The sequence below is a fragment of the Dermacentor albipictus genome, chromosome 1 (genome assembly GCF_038994185.2).
Source record: "Dermacentor albipictus isolate Rhodes 1998 colony chromosome 1, USDA_Dalb.pri_finalv2, whole genome shotgun sequence".
In the NCBI taxonomy this organism is placed as follows: domain Eukaryota; kingdom Metazoa; phylum Arthropoda; class Arachnida; order Ixodida; family Ixodidae; genus Dermacentor; species Dermacentor albipictus.
The window spans coordinates 126,029,712-126,044,957 of NC_091821.1; the positions used below are offsets into that span (position 1 = coordinate 126,029,712).

Sequence of the window (15,246 nt, forward strand, 5' to 3'; positions counted from 1 at the left end):
GCAAAAACATCCGGAAAAAAAAAATGAATGCATGTCTTTTACTGCCCTTAAGGGCTCAAATCACCACAAGCACATCCAAAAAAGCTCTGAAGACCTGCTAGTACACTTATTGGGCATATCGGTGCTGTACTGTGACAGGAGATGGCATGTGCACACGTGTATGATTAAGGAATACATACTGTATCCCGGAACAATTGCCCCTTCATACGCTTGTTAAACTTCACCGCAATACTTCGTGTATGCTTCACCGCGTAACATTGGTGTATTCGGGCAAATTTGACTTTCGGGAACTGGCATTATGTAATGCGCCGTGCTTTCGGAGCTTCGAAGCCCATTGTGAGGATTACAAAGGTGAAGTCGGTGCTATTGCTGATAGTGGCATATTGATGTAATGAAAAACACGGCACCGAACAGCAAGAAGCTTAATAGTGAACATCGAAGCAGCTAGGCCTAGCGTTGAGGCGGTGGTGGCTATGGCTTCCAGAGGATCTGCGTGCGAGAGTGCCAGTTCGAGGCAGCGACAATCAAAAAGGTGGCGGTGGTGGCTCTGATTAATGCCATTTCGGACCTGCGGTCACGGCAAATGGAAAATCTGATGGCGAAGGGTTCTTGCGTCCGAAATTAAGTGTGCAAGTGCGACTTTTGTTCCCTTTCAATAAGAGCTCATTTTCCCTGATAGAAACAAATTCCCCGGGTGTTCCCTGAGTACTTCCAGACAATTCAAAATCCCTGGGAGTTCCCAGTTTTCTCGGTTGGTAGACACCCTGGAATGCCTTGGGTTTGCTTCAATCCATTATTCAAGTTAGTTGTACACTTAGTTTTAAAACTATTTTTGCTATGTTTTATTGTCGCTATACTTTTATCGTAATGAATTTTCATGTACCGCATAAGCAATGTGTCATTTTACTCTGGCATCTTATGTGCACAAACAACGATATGATTACAAGGCACGCTGTAGTTGGGGACTGCATTTAGAACAACCGGAGTTCTTTAACAAGCACATAAATCTAATTACACAAGTACTTTTGCATTTTGCTCCCATATAGATGCGGCCACTGTGGCCGGGTATCGAACCTGCATCATAGAGCTTAGCAGCACAACAGCTTAATCCCTAAGCTACCACCACGAGTAAAGTAACATAACATTTCAATGCATGTACACACTGGATTTTCCATCTGATCACCCATTACAAGGTGCAAGGCACTCATAATCATCATCATCATCAACAAATTTCCTCCAGCAAGCTCAGGCCGGGCCTGGTCATTGGATACGCGGGCACTGGCTAAACTTAGTAATGAACAACCAGGCCCCGGCCTGGCCCGGGCTGGGCTCAGTCATGTATGCCCGGGCCCAAGCTGGGCTTGGGCTTCATAAAGCAGGCCCGGCTAAAAAATCAGGCCCATGCAGTGCTCTAGTTCAAGCACGTCGTTGCCTGCACAGTGCATTTTACCACTGTATTGCTTCCATACAAGATGCGATACAAGTGTTTGAATGTGCACGAGGAGCACCGGCTGCGTGATGGGCAACGTGGGCATTTAGGCTTAGCGTTGCAACCTTATTGAAGACCATTCTGCAGCAAGAAAGACCTTGCGACACTTGTTTGCAAAAAAATTTAAAAAGAAAAATAATCTTTTGTGCTTCCAACACTTCATTTACATGATGATGCCATTTATCGTGCAGTGCCTATAGCGGTTAGCCATACGGCTGACACTCATTGCTTTACAGTGCACAGATGAAAAAAAAAAAAAAGCTTGCCTATGTGTTAGTGTGAGTTCCCTATCAAGAGCGATGGCCTTTGAGATTAAATATAACGTGCCCGAACTGCAAATAACGGATGCCACACTAAGATGCAGCGGCAGCACCACTTTCGTTAGGGTACACTTCCCCCTATTCCACCCCGAGACATGCCAAGAGTTATGTGCTTACTGTATTGAGCATGCAGCAAGACCCCCCCCCTCCCCTTCCATAATTTCTTTTAAAAAAGAGGTCTGGACACCGACCAAAATGGTTTAAAATATATATTTACGTTCCGGCTCCCACATGGGAGCCTTGCTCACAATGAAACAAGCAGCAGAGCTGGCGCCCTTTTTATGTGCGGCTCAAAACATGATTAAGCCACTTGGCATACATGGACGGCAGATTACCTTCGCTGCGATTAAGAGTGTGCGCCGTGGTTTGGATGATTACGGACTCAAGATAAAGACACGTAGAATGATTTTGTTCTTTGGCAATCACACAAGATTTTCCCCAGTTAATCGTATGCGATGTGGTTGCGCAGTGTTCGCCCAGGGCATTTGACACATGTCGTTTCTGGACATCATTCCTGTGCTGTTTAAGTGTTTTTTTTTTTTTTTTAGTTGCCAGTTTCTCCGACGTAAACATACCGACAGTTCGCACATGGAATGATGTCTCTTCTACTCCTGTGCTGAAGGAGCCGGAGATGCGGCTGGCACATGAAAATGCATGCTGCCTATGACCAGCGAAAAGTTTCACATAATAAACAATATTGGTCGCGATCATGAGAGTAATAAGCTAGTGTACGTGTGGCTATTACTCAACCACTGCATTATGTTAACATCAACAGCAGAGTTAGAACAGGTTGGTTTCGAGCTGTCATCCAAACACGACGAAGAGATGGAGCAAACACTGGCTAGCTGTGATGCCTTTGCTAACTGCAGAAGAATGAGATATAACTGCATATACGCGAGAGGTGTGAAAAGGGATACCACTAGAGAAATATGAATCAAGAAAACACCGTAATGTGTGCGAATGAGCATCTACAACTTGTGCGCAACACGATGCAGATAACATGCATGCATGAGAGTGCGGTGCACTGTTCACAGCCGGGAAGAAGCCTTCACGGCACACACACGCACAAAAGAGAAAAGCTTTCAGTGGGTCGCCACTACTCGTATTGCGCTGCCTCGCAAGGCAGATCGGTACGTTAGAAGCTAAGAAGTTAATGCTAGAAGTAGGGAAATTCAAACGTGACCGTAACCAGTTGGCTGAGCAAAATAAAAGTCCTCAAGAGCCAGCATTGCAATCTGCCAAGTCCCCACAAAGTTGGTGGCGAGCGCTCATCGCCTCTTTTTGTCATCTGCTAGCCAGAGAACTTCCAGAGAACAGCCAGACCAAAATTGTCCTGGCTGGTTCTGGCAGCCTGTAGGTAGCCAAAACCATCCAGCTGAGTAAAACAAGCAAGCGGCGGAAGTGCATCATGCGGTGGGTGGAGCAACCCGAGAAAAATGAAGGCACTCTGGCTGGCTTGGAAGCCCGCGGGTAGTCAGAAGTAGAAAATCAGAGGCCCACTGTTAAGCTCTGCTAGATAGTATTGACTGAAAAGAAAGCAAAATGATTGAATTTCGTTTGAATTTCAGTCTACCCAGCTACCTTAACACGGAAGAAATGCAGATAATGTAAGGCTTCAGCTTTAGCCACTGGACAAAAGAAATGGTGCAACCCACCTAGGTCTTGAAGGTCAGCCATGACAAGCTGAGTAAGGAACTCTTGGGCCATCTCCTCTCTATGCATTATGCTCACCAGGCCTGTTGCTATTTCTTCCTGTAACAGAAGCAAAACATGTGGACGATCGCAGATAATGTTTCCAAGTGACAACAGAAAATACTGACCACTGCCTTTACCTACCTTAAGGCGCACTCCAAGTACAGGTTCCAGGAGCCGGCATAGGGGCCCATAATCCCGCTTCAGGTACTGCAATTCACAGCAAAGAAACAAAAAGAGGAGCACATGACAGCTGTTGCCTATGATGCCATCTCTGCCACCTTAAAGAAAAATAACTGAACCCAAGAGGCTAGAATATAGGCATGCTTACACACGCCACAGCTGTCTCAGCCTGTGAAAGTGCTTATCACTGATGAAACACAAGTGAAAAATTCAGTGGCAATTTAGTGGTAAATGCAAGAGAAATGAGTTAGGCATCAGGTCGCACCATTTTGAGGTCCCATATCGCATTAACCACATTGCAAAACCGTTGTTCAGGAGCTCACTGGACACACGTAATGCCTCTTTGAGGAGCAAAGTGCAACTGATGGTGGTCCAGAGAAGACCACTGCCAGTTGCACTATATATAAATACATACAGTCAATGACCGATTTTCCGGATGCCTGATTTTTCGGACAAGCCCGATAATTCGGACAGCACCCCCATGTTTGCACTATATATAAATACATACAGTCAATGACCGATTTTCCGGATGCCTGATTTTTCGGACAAGCCCGAGAATTCGGACAGCACCCCCATGTACACCCTAGAGTCAATGTGTAGAGCGTTTTACATTCAGGACGCAGGAACCCTTCACTGTCCAAATTCCCAGACTTTTTGCCATAACCGCAGGTTTGAAATGGCATTAATCAAAGCCACTGCCATTTTGATATGCTGGCAGCCACAGCCATCACAGCGGCAAAAGTGGGCCTAGCTCCTTTGATGTACACTATTAAACTTTTTGCTGTTTGGTGCTGTGATTTTCATTGAAAGAATTCACCATTGCCAGCAATGGCGCAGACTCTACTTTTTTAATCCTCGCCATTGGCTTCGAAGCTCGAAAGGCATGGCACGTTGTATAACGAGTTCTCGAAAGTCAGCTTCGCCTCTATACAGCAGTGTTACGCAGTGAAGCATATGCAAAGTACAGTAGATTTCCTTTAATACCTCTGTCACATGAGCACGCAAAAACTCCTTTACTTAAGTGGTCTTTTACCAAGTTGAAAACTTTTTATTGAAGAGGTGTTGTGCGGCAGACACACGGCAACAACAACCTCTTTTTAGTGTTTCCTTCAGGACACATCTTACGGAAAGTGTGGTGCTAGCATTCGAAACAACATCTGCCAAAATAAACTTATGTATCTCGAAATATAAAGCGAAAACTTCTTTTACTACACTGTTTTCAAATAAATTTAATAACACTAGATTAAGAGATGTTAATGTAAAGATTTATTGTAGCACTTAGAGAGCGTTCGACCTGCTACCGAGACCCGTTCGACCTGCTCACGAGGGTGCAGAAGAAAATGAGCTTTACTGGATTTACAACACATTCTGTGAGACACAAAATAATTTGTTACAATGAGCCTTTTCAGCCGTAAATGAATGGAATCATCTGCCGGCCTCAATTGTTAACATAACCGATACATCTGTTTTTAGAACTACTATTGAAGAATACTTTTATAATCCGCACTTTCTAATTTTTTTCTTGTTATTATTATACCCTGTTATCTGCACATGCTCTGTATTTAGTGCCACTCCCTTCTGTAACGCCTTCGGGCCTTGAAGGTGCAATAAATGAAATGAAATGAAAAGAAATAGATGAACTCCGCTTTAAGAAAAGATCGTTTCTGAAAAAGAGATCACTCCCTGTTGTTTGTCTGTGAGCAAAACTGTTTCGGGAGAAGTCTTTTTGCTCAAAAGACTCTCGAGTGCCTGTGTCACAAGAATATAAGACGAACTTGAAGGGACTATGAAATTTGTTCCATCATATGAGAAGAATAATTGACAACATGACAAGGTGTATCTAAATATCTTACTTCAAAATGGTAAAAGAAGTAGACTTACAACAGGGGAAAAAGGTCATAAAAAACACTTATTAAGCTGAATTTAATAGAAGACTCCCTTCAAATGGCACTCTTGCTTGGCTTCATCCAGTCCGTGATGGATGTTTCACACTCCTGTGCAAATTGGCAAGCAGCCACAAACTATGTCATCCTACCTAATGACCTTAAAAATCCTTCTGTGCTTTCAAGCTGCTGGAAAAAAGTTCACTAGGGAGTTCAAGCAGGCATATGCCGCCTCACAGGTCATCAGTGCAGGCTATAGAGCTAGCGTAAGTATGAAGGAGTGCGCTGAGTGCGCAGTAAAGCAATGCAACCTAGAGGAAAGTCCAGGTGACGTTGAGCGAAGTGGGGAAGGAGAAGCAAGGCAGAGCGTCATAGAGGAGGAAGGTAGGCAAAGGTGCACTGGGTTGACCTCCTCTGGCAGTTGCTACAGGTTTTGTTTATGATACGGATGTACCGGGTTCGTCTCGTGATAACATCGTCTGCTGTACGTTGTGCACGCGAGTGAAACCACGTGACGGTGAGCCAACAATGGCGGCTCAGAGTGCGTGAAGGAGGAAATGGGGGCGGGGAAGTGCGCCGCCTTCCGTCGCACGAATGGTACCGGGGAGAGAAGGGAGAGAGGTAGTCTACTTTGGCCGCATGCGCGGTCGCATGGGCTTAATCTTGAAAGCGATCTGCTTTGGGGGCACATTCTAGGTAAGTCAATGGCTGGTAGCTTTGCGCACGTTGCGTTCTCGTTGCTGAGTTTGTGTTGAAGCGATAAACAGCATGAAGGTCACTTCACTCGCTGCTGCTGCCACAATGCCTCACGCCAGCGTTCCGATAGCGAGCAGCTGTGGTCAATGAGCGTGATGTGTTAATGTTCGCCTGTGCATGCTGACATCATGCTTGTCAATTTAGTTAGTACGCAAATGAAAGAGACGTTCTACTCCGGCGGCTGCTGCGTATGGCACGGCCACGCGAGACATGCCTTGAATACGATCTGCGATGTGGACGGTCCAGGCGCACCGAGGGCCGATAGCTTCGTGTGCGCTATAGCACCCATATGCTTCCATCTCACCCGCATTCACGAAGTTAAACGTCCCTATCTCTTTTTGCTTCCTTCTCTTGTTTTCCCCTCTGTTCACGGGCGATGTACACTGCAGGCCTCCAGTAGGGTGCCTCCATGCGTGTGCCCCCGGGCATGGCCCATCGAGGCAACCTAGCCTGCAGGATTGGTGGCAGTTGGTGGTCACTCCGAATGTTCGTCTTAACCGAAGAGCACGTCTGAAGCAGTTCATCTTAAGCAGATTTTTTTTTGCCCCCAGTAAGTCTACAGAAAACCGAACAAACGTTCCCCTGTGGTTCATTATATAAGAGAATTCGGCTTAACTGAGTTCGTCTTAATGAGAGTTCACTGTATTGCGGTGAAGGATAAGAGTGGGAAGGGGCAACTGTCACAGGACACAGTATATATTCCTTAATTATACTTGCGTGCATCCACCTTCTCCTGACACAGTAGTAGCACTTGTATGCCTAAGTGCACTGGCAGCCCTTCAGAGTTTTTTCAGACGCGTGTGTGGCGATTTGAGCCCTGTAGCACAGTAAAAGGTATACATTCATTTTCTCAGACTGGCTATTTTTTGGACGCTTTCATGGCCTCTAGGGAGTCAAGAAAATTGGACTTTGACTTTATATACACATACACATGCATGCTCTTCTAAGTTCTCCTATCCTCTCTCTACCTCTACCATGGGAACGACTTCCCACACATACACTGTTTTTTCCTTTTGACACTCCTAATGCTAATGCATCAATACAATAAAAATTGTTATAGCTTTGGCAGAGCCACTGACAGAGAGAGCCCAGTGTATGATGCAAACTTGCTTGCAACTGAACACCATTTACACATGCTCTTGGAGTCCTGCTATGCAACAAACACCCTCGTGCATAGTACCCTATTTATTCGATTGTAACGAGAATTTTGTTTCATGATTTTCGTTGCTTGAATACGACCCTTGCATTAAATTTGAATAATAGTAAAATTGACCATTTTAAAACAAGTATTCTAAATACCACAGTATTTAGCATTATGTTGGCAACCTGTAGCTTTACATCTCAATCCAATATATATATATATATATATATATATATATATATATATATATATATATATATATATATATATATATATATATATATATAGACAAGTTGACTGGAGTAAATATTAGTTGTTTTTTTTGCACTGTGGTTTTTCTGTTCAAATTGATGCCATTTTCACTGTGCTTGAGTAGATGGCTTGCTAATGGTGTTACAGTTAAGGTGTTGCAGTACTTTGTGGTCTTTCACGCTTCGACTTAGTTCATTTGCGCTGTTAAGGCAAAGCAGTGCATTTGATACGACACCCGCTTTGACAGATGAGCAATTTTGACGGCTGAGGAGCTGGGAAACTGTTGCAGCTTGGCGGCTCGACGGCAATGAGTCAATGATTCGTGGATGGCGGGGCCAGTGGGAGACCCTCTTCAAATGAAAGGCCATTAAGAAGGGCTTTGACCTCGTAAGGAATGGCCTGGTGCTGCCCCCGAATGAAATGGTTGCACAGTCTTTTAAGAAGTGCTTAATTTCAAATGAGCTCAACGGCATAGAAAATGACTTGATATTTGGGCGCTTAATTTCAGAGATAGCTTTGCTTTTGCGAGACTCTGCTCATCCCGGCACCAAACACCGACAGTGCCCTTGGCACTGTGCGAAGGTAGCGAGCTTAGCACAGCACCAGAAACACTTGTTGGGGATGTGTTCAACGTAGAGCTACGCGAAATTTTGCGAAAACGAAACTACCTTCGAAAAGGATCGCCTGAGAATACTGCCCAAGGAAAGCTCTCTCTCTTCTCTTCCTTAGACAACGATGATGGGTGAAAAGAACTTGTTCCTGCATTGTGATTCTTTGAATAAAGGTACCATTTCTTTTTTCATTCATTTTTCGTTACATTCTCAGTGTTATTTTTTACTTTGTATGACTGGAAAGCCAACCCTCATATTAAAATTATGGCCTCATTATATTCGAGTAAATATGGTACTTGTTAGACAAGGAGTCCAAAGTTTGTGAGTATTTATCAGTGAAAATTTGGTGTCAAGAAAGCAACATGGCCAGGAAAATTGCTCAGCTCATAGTATTTTATTGATTAACAAAGATATTCTCCCACATGACAGCTCTTTACTGTAAACATGATGACTGTTCACACAGGCCATTACACTTCTAATGTCACTGGAGGAAGTACTGCACTTTTATGGTGGCAGCCAACAATACAGTCAAATATTGATACAACAAAAGTGCATATGGTGAATTATTAGATATGAAGAAGTTACACTGAGATGAAACTGCTGACATTTTTGCAATGCCCTTTCTTTTTATTTGTCAATGTCTGGTTGTTGTGTCAAGGTTTTATAGAAATCTGACAACTATTTGAAGTATTCAATTCAAATTCACTTTGAACCAAAAAACTGATACTCGCACAACCCAGGTTATAGGTGATGAAAAATAAGTATTTATGTAATGCACTCTCTTACATCTTTTGGGCAAGACATTCGCTTGTAAGTTTACTTTGTAACAGCACACTGGGGAAGGTTTAAGGGCACAGTGTGCTTGTGTGAATGCAATGCAGCATAAATTTTCAGTAAATGCTAGGTCACCTCATTTCTACAGAACTATGTGCTTTCAGAATGTCACAACCACAAGCAGAAGTGGGACGTGCGTGGTACCTGAAGGAAAGGCTGATAGGAAGCCAAAGGCTGCACTTCCAGTGACTGGTAGCGCCACTTGAGCCGCACTGAGGGAGGCGTTGTCTCCTTTGTCCCGGGGGTGGGTGGCCCTTTTAGCTCAGGCACCAAAGGGTACCACTTTTCGGTTACATGGTGTGCACGAGCAGGCACAAGGGGAACAGTCACCATTCCCAGAGCCACGCTCTTGTCACGTCGCTTGCGCCTGTCAGCCTCTCGAAACAAGGTTACCGTCAGGGTGTTCACGGCAGGCAGGTGGCTGTGGCAGAGCATGTGGCATGTTTGTTACTACTGATGACATGAGCCCCCATTTGAGACTGTAAATGAGGACACAAAGAAAAGCTGAACTTGGCGTTAAGTGTAAAAGTATAAACCCTTATTTTGTGAGAAATCTCTCTTTTAGACTGACTTGGCAATAAAAAAATTTGGAGGATGCTTAAGCTTCGCCTTTAAGCATGAATGCAATAGCATTCAAAGATCCCTGACTGCTTGTCACGCTTCCCGGCAACCGCAGCTTTCTTACAGATACGCGGAGGCGAGCGCGATGGTGCTGCTGCAAGAAACTGAGCAGGCTGTTCCACTCTTCATGTCTGGCTTCCGTGTAACAGAATTATATTATCTGGTATATTCATATTAAACTCTGACACTATCATGTCTGTAGGTTGCGTTTAGGTCGTACTTTACAACTTTTCTGACGCATTTTACTTTGAGGAGTTCAATTAGTTCAGTAACACCTCGGCACCACGCAGAGGGCCTGCGTGATTGTGGCTCGGAATAATTTTTTGCGAAACCAAGTCAGAATTTTTTGCAACACGGGGCCCTTAACGGTTCAATCTGCAATTTCAATCATACTTAAGCATGTACCTGGTTGTTTTGGGCAAAAAAAAAAAAAACAGTATTACTACTAGTCAGACGTTTATGAACTATCTGATAGAGAAAAATTACCCAACACCTGCATTTGCCTAAAATAACCAGATGCATTCTTTTTTTTGGCATGTAGCTGACTATTTGTCAGACCATTAGAGATGTTAATTCACCCAGATATGGTTCACAGTTTTCCAAAGACAAGTCATCAAACTTCAGCATGTTACTTGTCAGACCAGTATAGATGAAATGCCTTACAGAAACAGTTTTGACTGGTTACTTATCTAGCACAGTAGAACGTAGCACATGTTATGGAAAAAAAAAATGTGAGAAAAGTAACGCTGGGCAAAAGCTCAGCCTTACCAGTCATACGTTTATGAAAATCCCAATAGAGAAAAATTACCTAACAGCTGCACCTGCCTAAAGCAGCCAGATGAACTTTTTTTTCACATAGCTGGCTATTTGTCAGACCATTAGAGATCTTAATTAGCCCACATATGGTTCACAGCTTTCCAAAGACAAGTCATCTAACTTCAGCATGTTACTTGTCAGACCAGTATAGATGAAATGCCTTACAGAAACCGTTGTTACTGAGCACCTATCTGGCACAATAGAACCTAGTCATACATACGAGAGAAGAAAAAAAGAGACAAAAATGTACAACAGAAAAACGTATCATCCAAAGCCCAAAAAATTTGGCAGACTCAAATGTAGTTGACATCTACCTGATGTAATACGAAGCGTTGAGTGAATTGTGGCAACACGAGATGCCAAGGCACGCGGAGCTGGTAGGGCCCAATCAATACCAGATGCCCATTGATGTTTTTGCGGCTTTGGCAAGCTTACATTTGTGCTCCTCAAATTTGACCTGGATCTGCACCTTCTTCAACAGGGCTATTTTAGTGGGAAGTTTTGGCATGTGAATTATGAGCAAGCTGAGATAGATTTTGTTGTTTTCCTATAGTGTAATGTTTAAAAACAGAGACGGGAAACCGTAACGAAATCAAATATCAGAAACTTTTTCACAAAACTTAATGCTTACAAATTTTGAGCAAGAAAATATGGTGCTGCCCATGCTTGGAAGTCTTCTAGCATTGCATATAGCACTGCATAAAAGGCATATCAGTAACTAAAGTACACAGAAATTAAGATACAGTCTATGCTTGTTACAACGGACCCGCGTAACAGACTTTCGGATATAACGGACCATATTTTAGCATTTTATTTCTTCTACCTATTTTATTAATGGAACAAAGTTTGCTTTTAACGGACCGCACTGCAATGGACCATCGGTTACAGCGAACGAAATCAGCAGCAATTTTTTTCACTACAGGGCATATAAAACTGACTTTGGCCGAGTCGACACGGGCTGACAACTGACTTGCGAGGGTCAGCCGACGAATGGAACTCAATATCGCGTGCGCAAGGGAGGAAGGTGGGGCGGAAACGCACCATCTCCTTTCGTGTGTGAGGCACGAGGGGGGGGAGGGGCTAGGCAAAAGAGAGTGGGTTATACTCCGCTGGCTACATACTGTGCAGCCACCATATCTTGAAAGCAATCTGCAATGTGGAAAAAGTGTGTGCCTGCGCGGGCGCCGTATCTTCAAAACGATCGGCGATGTGGACAAAGTGCGCCCAGTGCCGGTAGCTTCACCTGCGCTGTGCTTTCGGCGTTTAGTTCATGTTGAAGTGAGAGACAGCACAAAGGTCAAATCTCTCGCTGCTGGTAGCGCGCTTATCTTGCTTAACTTGCTATTGCAATCGATGCTTCACCTTCCGGGTGAAACTGCGACTTCTCTGTTTTTTTTTTTTGGACGTTCTTCACTCACCCTGCAATAAAGTTGTTAGACATTGCAACGAAAGTTTCGGAAGTGAGGTGTCTCCGATATTACGGACTTTGGATAAAACAGACATATTTTGTCGGACTATCAGGATCCGCTGTAATGAGTCAATTGTATATAGTATGGTCTACTCTTATTAAAGGGAACAGTAACTAGTATGCCATCACTGATTACAGCTGAGTTCTCATATATGAAGGTCTGAAAAATATTTTTTTTGTTATCTATAGAACTTCAGTTGAATAGAATCAAGTATTTTTCTCCTTTGAAACTGATGAATTAGTGACATTCTGAAGTACTGAATAGTTGAGTTTTGCGGAAATCTTTTATTTATTGCATAAAATGTTTTGTTTTCTAGTTTTTCTACAGAATACAAAAGGGCTATCCCAACTTTACGGCAGGTGGGTTATTGTAAGACCAACCTGCATGCAGGCCAATCTGAATTTTGGTGAAATAATGGAATATGGTAGCGCAGTTCGAAACCACGATGAAACAGAATAAACCAACACGAAGTGCTTAGTAGAAGCACGCTTCGTAACTATAGCATACTAGAATATGGAAGAGTGCGTCGAGCGGTGGCACAGTGCATGCTTTCCTGTAAAGCCGAAAACATCAGTCGCGCTACGATCGAACTATACAGGGAGTCCCACGTAACTTTAGCCAAACCTTTAAAATATGCAAATGCCACGTAGCTGGACAGAACTAAAGTAATGTTTGCCATCATTTGGAGATACTCAATAATTTTTTCATTACACCTAATTACATAATTAATCATAATTAATCAACTGCTCAAGTATTATAATTAGATGAAAAATGTCGATGAGAAAATTGAGCAACATGAAAAACTCCCAATATAGCTTTCTATTAGTATGTGCTACATAAAAGTGTTTTTCTGAGCATGAAAGAAGCTTACGAATACACGCAAAGTGCCTTGAGCGGCTTGTTGCGTGGCAATTTTGCGTGTATTTGCGGGCTTCTTTCACGCTCGGAAAAACACTGAGCGCGAGTGCTGATAGCTTCGTGTGCGGTGTGTTTTCGCCGCTTAGTTCGCGTTGAAGTGAGATAGCATGAAGGTACATTCGCTCACTGCTGCTGATACGCTTCCTCACTACAGTGAGTGTCTGCATGACACCATGCTTGTAAATTTAGTTAGTAAGCGTATGTTTACAAGCTTATATGGCCGATAATGCTACTATCCTTACTTCATATAGACGTCTACTAATTTACTATCCCAATGGATGGTTTCCCTGCGAAACTAAGGGAAATTACTAGGGGAAATTACTAGTGCTTAAGAAATTAAATAAAGGGACGATAAATTAATGGAAATTAAACTGGATCAAAAAACAACTTGCTGCATGTGGGGGACAATCCCACAACCTTCACATTTCGTGTGCGATGCTCTACCAGTTGAGCTACCACGGCGCCGTTTCCCCATCCACTTTTCCCATGCAAAGGTTGTGGGATTGTTCCCCACCTGCAGCAAGTTGTTCCCCACCTGTAGCAAGGTCCTCCCAGACCTTGCTATGTGTTCAATTTTAAATTCAACCCGCCGAAATCGAGTGCATCACTTTTTAACGGTGGAGTAGGATGAGCACTTGTTTCACTCATACTGTCAGAGACCTCCTTTGGAGTCGTCCTCTGGAGGAAAAGAAACTGTATGACAACCTGGAGTTGAGAAGATGAAAATTCTGTGTTAGCCTCCAAGAAAGCTTGAACAATTAAGTGCCTTAAACAAACATGAAATTATTAATTAGACATGTAAAACTCTGCATATGGCCACATAAATGTACAATAAAAATACATATATCAACGAAATTATATACAATACAACAATATTGCCAGCGTGATGACACAGCACTCTTGCTCATAAAAGAACTGCATTAGCTGGCATCCAAAGGACCTGCTTCCATCAACTAGCTTTTGCCCTCAAAGTCATGAAGCACTCACCTGAACTCGAAGTGCTCCCCCCAGAAGCACAGCTGGGACTTCAGCTTGGCTGAGGTGCGAGCGTATAGTGTGCCATCTAAACGCAGCTCACAGAAATATCGCTTCTTTGGTGCCAGGCCCTTGGCCTCGAGCACCCAAAGCCGAAGAGCATTTTCAGTGCGGCGGATGGCATCCCGCTGTGGCTGAGCAGCCTGTCGCAGCCGTGCTAACCAGTGCAGGCACTGCTGCCGAGACCGGCAGGCATACACACACGCCGGACCACCACGAGGTGCCAACTCGAACCAATGTTCACCTGCACCCCGCGGGGCAGGGCCCTGCAGAAGCGACAAAAACAGGCTCAACAAAACACATGGCCAACATGGCTGACATTGCAGCCATGCGAAAATGCATTAATCATGGAGGATATATGTGGCATCTCCCAAAACAACAATGATGTTTTAAAGAAACATAGCAAGTGCAAAGTATGTGCTATTATATCACACTCTATACAAGTTGCAAAATGGTGCCCAAGGTCCAAAGGGTTCAAAACTACGTGGAGGCACGGACATATAAAAAATTTGTGATCAAAATACCAGTATTTTTTATATGGCAGTGTTGCTATGCAGTCTTGAAGCTTCTTGGACTATGGGCACCTTGTTGCAACTCATATTCAGCATGATAGCACGTGAAATTATATGCAGTATTGTTCCATGTGCCCCTCCACCCTCCTGCACACCTCAGCATATTTTTCATATTTTAATTACTGTAATAGCCTGCATACCATACAGAGCCAATACAATTAGCAATTTTCAGGCCGTATCTTGTAGGTAATCTGTGACAAATGCAAAGGCCGAGCTGAGATGGTTGGGGCCTTGATGCGCATTCTGTTCCTGTGCATCAAGTGTTAGCAGTCGTGTAACCTCGAGATTTGTACAATTTGCTTGAGTGCGCAGGACGCCAATAAAACTATGAACCTTACTTCATGTAGTTGTTTCCTTGCTATTGCCATCAATGCTCCGCCTTCTGACAAAATTACTAAACATTTTTTTCTCACGACGAATATCTGTATATTTTTATACTTTTTCTTTGTAATGTGTGGCCACAATCTGATGACGGCTGCAGGCACTAAGCGAGGCCAGCCAAGGCGTCCAAGATTTACAGCAGCACAAAATTTATCTACACAAACCACGGACGCTGCGAGTTTTCAAGCATGTAAGGAGGGAGAACACTTATACCCCAAAGGGGTATTAACCAACAAAGAAACCCCCCTTCCCATTGCAAGGAAAGCTTACCAT

General features: G+C 43.6%; 1 protein-coding gene across 8 annotated transcripts in view; it reads right to left on the reverse strand.

Moving 5' to 3' along the window:
* Positions 1 to 15,246, reverse strand: part of raskol (Ras GTPase-activating protein raskol) — a 249,508-nt gene that overhangs the window by 111,293 nt on the left and 122,969 nt on the right. For all 8 annotated transcript variants that reach the window (XM_065451149.1, XM_065451146.1, XM_065451148.1 and 5 more), the window contains 4 exons: positions 13,973 to 14,286; positions 9,306 to 9,582; positions 3,646 to 3,711; positions 3,465 to 3,561 (listed from right to left, as the gene is read on the reverse strand). In XM_065451149.1, the coding sequence (XP_065307221.1) occupies positions 3,465 to 3,561; positions 3,646 to 3,711; positions 9,306 to 9,582; positions 13,973 to 14,286 (754 nt within the window). The remainder of the gene's footprint in view (positions 1 to 3,464; positions 3,562 to 3,645; positions 3,712 to 9,305; positions 9,583 to 13,972; positions 14,287 to 15,246) is intronic.